Source organism: Sinocyclocheilus rhinocerous, unplaced genomic scaffold, assembly GCF_001515625.1.
Source record: "Sinocyclocheilus rhinocerous isolate Xijiao unplaced genomic scaffold, SAMN03320098_v1.1 scaffold35, whole genome shotgun sequence".
NCBI lineage: Eukaryota > Metazoa > Chordata > Actinopteri > Cypriniformes > Cyprinidae > Sinocyclocheilus > Sinocyclocheilus rhinocerous.
Window position 1 is genome coordinate 1242869 of NW_015661991.1, and position 6617 is coordinate 1249485.

At 38.5% G+C, this 6617-nt stretch overlaps 1 protein-coding gene across 1 annotated transcript in view; it reads right to left on the reverse strand.

Moving 5' to 3' along the window:
• LOC107727086 (polypeptide N-acetylgalactosaminyltransferase 18-like) overlaps positions 1-6617 on the reverse strand; it is a 113841-nt gene that overhangs the window by 22535 nt on the left and 84689 nt on the right. Inside the window, exons 8-9 of the mRNA XM_016536848.1 lie at positions 4951-5088; positions 3558-3653 (exon numbers count right to left, since the gene is read on the reverse strand). Coding sequence (XP_016392334.1) covers positions 3558-3653; positions 4951-5088 — 234 coding nt within the window. The remainder of the gene's footprint in view (positions 1-3557; positions 3654-4950; positions 5089-6617) is intronic.

Here is a 6617-nt window from a genome sequence, read left to right on the forward strand (position 1 = left end):
GCCTAAAAAGACAGGTTTGTGATGTTTAATACATTTGGCTGCTTTTAGCCTTACCCTGGAGTTGGTTCACCCTCCGCCTATGATTTGACCATAACATTTTGTTAATTTCGAAGACCAAGAGAGATTATTTGGTCAACGACATTATTGTCTCCTGAAAGAAGCTAAAAAAAGGGCATTTTTGAAACAAGTTGGCCATGTCAAGATAACCTGTACTCTACTGAACATTAAAGAACACCGCGTTCCTCAGTGGGTCGACAAGTGGGAACATGACTACTAAAGAGATATTTCACAAATGTGTAACAAAATCGGTGATATATTTTGTGCACCAGTGCCTGAGAATAGTTTTGAAAATGTTTGCAATTTACGGTTCCTTCTTCTAGGAACTCTTCAAAAACTTATTTTTTTCTGCTTTTAAATATTTTTAGACATTTAAACATACATTCATCAGTGCCGAAAATTCCTTCTCGGCACATCTGTACTTTTATTATTTGTCCCTTGTTTTATGTAATGTCTGCTGCGTTAATGTTTTACACTACTATTCAGCCAAGTCTTTAACCATAAAGAACAAAATAGGTCAAATAAAAATGAATTAGGGCTGTCAAAATTTTAAAATCTTTCATCAAATTAATGATATGGCAATCAATTAAGGTAAAAAATTAACTTTTATTATGCCCAATGATGTATTAAAAGTTGGATATATAGTACATCCATCTTTACCTGCATACAGTACACTTGTGTAAAGAAACATACTATACTACTGTATAAAGTAAGATCTCAGCTGCATGAATGTTTATATCATTGCAAATATATAAACTGTATTATTGTACACCTCTATATAAAGTTGTATGTACTGTATATCCATCCATCCAAACATACAGTACCTACAAAGGACATATACTACATAGCCAAAATGTAAATTATATAATTAGCCAGCTCTAATTTGCTGAATGTGACTTAAAGGATAGTTCACCCAAAAATGAAAAATCTGTCATCATTTACTCTTCCTCATGTTGTTTCAAACCTGTATGAGTTTCTTTCTTTTAAAGAACAGAAAAAAATACATTTTGAATCATGTTGGTAACCAAATAGTTGATGGTAGCCATTTACTTCCATAGTATGGAGAAAAATACTGTGTTTGGATACCCACATTCTTCAAAATATATTATTTTGTTCTTAACAGAAGAACGAAACCCAACATGAGGGTGAGTAAATGATGACAGAATTTTCTTTTTTTGGTGAACTATTTCTTTAAGATATTATACATTAACACCATTTTCTGTAAAGCGGCTTAAAAAATTAATGTTTATCTAAATACATTTGAAAAGCAAAAACAAGTGAAATCATTTAATATATAAAAAAGATTTTACACATAAACATTTTGTCAGTTGTAAATTTTTTCACCTTGTAATTTTGTTTAGAATTAACCACACTGAGAAAAATGTTGTTAGATCAAAGTAAAAAAAAAAAGTACTTCAACTTGTTACAAGTAGTTGATTTACTTTCTCTCAACTGAAAAAAATGAAGTTTGACCAAATCAAATTTCTAAAGTCAAAACTAAAAGTTCACTATAGTGAGTATATATTTTCACTAAATCTATTTGTTTCAATTTAAACTTTTACATATGTGTATATCAAATATCCAGATAAATACAAATCTAAATTGTACATATTGTTCTTTCCCTGCCAGTGTTTTTGAAAAAAAAAATAAAAAATTGCCAGCCACCGCTGTTTTTGAAAAAACAATTGCCAGCCACCGCCAGCATTTTTGATGATTTTCACTAAAATTTCATGGCCCCCAGAATATTTTGTTTTATGAATATCTGAACATACATGCACATCAAAATAATGAAGGGAGCCTCTACTTTTAAAGAAAAAATTTTTTTTTTTATCAACACTTGAATGTAGGCAGGTTTCACAGAAAAGCTACATTTTCAGCAAAAAGCTGAAAAATCGCATTTTTATCAAATACTACATCTGGATCATATACGATGATCAAAGCAAAGATGCAGTAGATGGCTCTCATCAGCACCCCTAAAGCTTGCACAGTCCTGTCCAGTCCACTTCCTGGATCAACATTTCCTCTGTAACATCAGGCAGTTTTCATTTAGATGCTGTTTATTGTCGATGATCGCATTATTTTTTATATGCATATGCATACATACGAGATTGCTCATTTCTGTGTCTTCCTCGCCTGTGTTTTTGATCAGCACATTCTAGACTCATTCAGGAGATGCATAATAGTGCCCCCGAGTGTATAACAGTGAAAACACAGAAACACAGAAAATTCCGTGTTTGGTAGGGAAAGAGTTAAGCACACTGAAAAAAGTGACCCAATTAAGTAGCCTCAGAATCATTTTATGTGGTTCACGACAGAATTAATTCTGTTTCAGACATTTTTTGACATATAACTGAATTATAGAACTGTCCAAAACAAGTTACCAACAAATAGTACATATAGCATGTTAAATAGTACATAGCATGCTAAAGTGTTAAATGTTCTTTGAGCAAAACAGTAATAAAATGTACTGTACCAGTCCACAGCCTAAGCAAATGCTCCACTCTGTTTCACAATGGTAACTATAGTATAATTTAAACGGTTCTAATAATTCCAACTAGGGATGCTCCGATCGATCGGCCGGAGATCGGTATCGGCCGATAATCACATTTTATGACTCGATCGGTACTCGCTTCACTTGGGCGATCTCACGAACTGATCACAATTTGATGACGTCAACGCATGACGACGTACATGATGCGTGGGGACATAAATGATTTGGCGCCACAGTCATGTCATCGCCGGTGTGGAAATGCTATGACGTTTCGAGAAGCAATTAAAAATTCGCTATTTGTTGTGTATGTTTTGCATGATGATATGATGAATGGATGGTTAAAGATGAAATGAAAATGACATCGGAAATTTTCTAAAGATAGGCTTCCTTCAGAAATAGTTTTGATTTTTAAACGTGCAGTACGTGCTCATGTTTATTCAACGAAGCCTTTTGGAAAATCAGTCAGTTTTGATATTGTGGCGAGCGCCACAAATAAATAAATGGCACAACCACCTGAGCCCAACTTCAGTCTACTCATCACATTAACTTTAACTGCGTTTGTAGCCGGCGCCATAGCCAGACTGATAAACAAACAGACTGGAATTTAACTTCGGGCCAGGCGCGTGCGCCTGATGAAACCGTCTATATAAAGCTTGAAGCATCAGAATCGGCATCGGTATCGGCCGATCACCATGACAAGAAATCGATACTCAGTATCGGTTGCAAAAATCCTGATCGCTCCGATGCTCCATCCCTAATTCCAACATAACTGAACATTAAACACTATTATACACTATCAAGTCTCCCGCTTTTCTCATCTTAATAAAAAAACAACACATAAAACAACACTTAATTTCATAATTTTTTACTCTCCTCATTAAGTCCCAAGCAAAGCATGCTGTCACATGGTTTTCACAGAATGCCAAATTAATTTGATTTGAAGCAAAACAAAACCAATGTCACAGTCACTCCACTGATGCAGGTGAACAGAGCGAGAAAAGCATCTCACCTGAGGTGACATCCCGTGACAGAGATAAAGGATGGGAATGTTGTCAGTGTCTGGTCCTTGGTCGAGACACAAGTCAGTCTTCAGAGAGTTTCTCAGCTGAGAGAAAAATAGCATCATCAGAATTAAGTGGACAATCAAGTGCATGTCATTTTTCGCTGTCGCCCCTCTTTTTCACATACAGCATATAGCAGATAAAACTCAAGGCTGTTTCTCACTTGCATCGTAATGCGGTTCAATTCTCCTCCTAATTACAGGTTCTAATTATAAAATTCATTTTCATAAGTGTATGCACACTCATGAATCATCTAAATGATATTCCAGCCAAAGTCCTTGGTGAAGTAAAAGAGCCGTACTGTCACGCCTTCCACGAATAACTTGAACTCGTTGCGCTTCTGTTTACCTGATTTTACCTCCAGAGTATAAAGAGCCTATTAGTAAAATCATTTCATGCAGAGCCTCAAAAACAATTTTGCTCCATAGGCTTCAAAGCGTACTGCAACTGTTATGTCTAATGAAAATAATGTTTAAACACATGGCCGTATCAGTGACAACAGAATTCCTAGCGGAGGACTTCAATGGATCGTATCTCTGTTTTGGCATTTTCCGTTGGATTCAGCTGAATACTGCTGTGCCTTTTATCACCGCGTGCTGAATTTCCAGCCAACGTGATTGACAGGCTCATCAAATGCAGTCACTCAGAGTAAAGTAATGAGGGCGAGAGCTATTTCTGAGCCCTTTACTCCCAGAATTCATTTCAATAAGGCTGACCTATTTTCCACAGTTTCTTCCTTTTAAATTGCGCCTATGAAAACACATATGATGAAATCAAGCACAGAATGAACACCTCAACCAGACAGCCTGTTTCTGCATCAATACTGAGAAGTCAAGTGCATTATTATTTAGTCTAGTAAAAGCGAATGAATTGTTTGGACTTGACATGCATGGCTAATAAAAACAGTGCGGGTGAGTCGCGCTTCAACTGCTAGCGGTGCGTTGCACATGCATCGTTTTGTCAAGCAAATTGGAAAATCCTCTTCAGGCGTCTTGGATGGAACGGCGAGTGGGTGTCACACGTGGCGAGCACTGCTCTCAAATTCTGCCTCAATGGTACAATATCTGGGCATTCACAATGAGCTGTAGCTTATTCAGCACTCACAGGAGCCGCGGTTAAAGCATTAGCCGTGTGGAGAGAAACTGTCTTGCAACTGCCACTGCTCTGACTGGACATGCAGGGTTTTATTACAACACAATCTGATTCCAGATAACACTGCACCGCTGGGAAATGAGTCTATATGACAAGATATACAGTTATTTGCACAGTATTTGAACTCTTTATTTGCTCTTTTCATGTGCAAACTGCTGCCGTTTCATTGGGTTTAATACAAATACTCACCACTCCATATGCGATGGTGTCTGTGTACATTCTCATCTCAGGGTAAATGTTCACTAGGTACCAGCGGAAGGTCTTGCACTGCAGTTTTTTCCTCAGTGCTTTCCTTTCTGCAATGTCACCGATGTCTATCCCTGAGTCCTGATGATACACGAACAAACACAAAAAAGGTAGAGATACCAATGAGTTTAAAGGGGCAGTTTACCCCCAAAAATAAAAATCCTGTCACACAAGCTGCTCCAAACCTGTATTGTTGGTGATCAAACAGTTGCTGGTAGCTAGTGACTTCCATAGTATTTTTTTTTCATACTATGGAAGTCCAAGGCTACAAGCAACTGTTTGGTTAACAACATTCTTCAAAATATCTTCTTTTGTGTTCCCCAAAAAAAAAAAAAATCATGTAGTTTAGGTTCAAATAAACAAACCTTTTACCTCTGTTTGGTTTCAGTTTTTCAGTCCTACATTTTCACGACCCCATCATATATGTCAGTGTGCTTTCCAAAAACTGACTGAAACCCTCAGAGCTGATTGACACTGACTGGAGCACACACACAGGCACACAAATACAGAGTACAGTGAATCATGGCGAAATACCCTATTTATGGATTTAATTTATAAATCAAACCTGAACTTGACGTTTTTAACAAAAGTAAAACCATTTGTTCACTGTGTGAATCACTTTGATTTGAAATATAATCATTTAATGTGAACACAGTGAGGACTAATATGTAGACAATGACAGTAAACAACTTTAAATATGCACTGCAAGATTAGGTCTATAAATTTGGGGGAGAGTTGTTTTATGCACATTTGCTTTTTGCATTTTCCAAACTTTTGATGCAGTTTGAGAAATACAGAATCTGCAGTTGTTTCTGTGTGGCTAAAATTCACACTATGTGTCAGACTCTGTTCCTTGTTTTGTGTGTTTTGCTCCCCATGTACCTTCCTTGCCCTTATTTGGTCTTTCCTGTTTCTGTCCCCATTACTTCAATTAGTTCCAGGTGTTCCTTGTTATTAGTTATCCTCCTCACCTGTCTGCCCCTCGTTATCTGCCCTATATGAGTTCTAGCCCGTTCTGTTCTCCCTGGTCTGGAATTGTATATGTCTACCCTTGCTATGTGTGTTTTCCTTGTTTTCTGGATTTTATTTAAACCTATATGTTTGAACTCCACTCCTCGTCTCCAAGCTCCTCACAGTAGCAAAGCGTGACAGAATTCCGGACCAGCAAAAAGTGAGCGGCGCTTTTTCTCCCCGTGTTTCTTTTCCGTTTTTTTTTAAGTGTTTATGTTTTCCTGTTTTTTTCCCCCGCGGTATGGAAGTAGCCGTTCCCTCAAGCCTGCCGGCCGTTCCCGAGTCAGGCCCGCCGGCCACAGCTCTCTCAAGCCCGCCGGCCACCGCTGACCCAAGCCTGCCGGCCACCGCAACGACAAGCCCGCCCAGTTCACCCGTAATCAGAAGAGGAGAAATGACTGGCTCAGGGCCCTCTTCCTCGCCAGAGTGCTCGCTCCAGTGTCGGATCGAGCCCCAGAGCTCGCTCCAGTGTCGGTTCCAGCCCTAGAGCTCGCTCCAGTGTCGGCTCCAACCCCCGAATCTAGCCCAGTGAGTGTTCCTGTCCCCGAGTTTAGCCCAGTAAGGGCTCCTGTCCCCGAGTTTAGCCCAGTGAGGGCTCC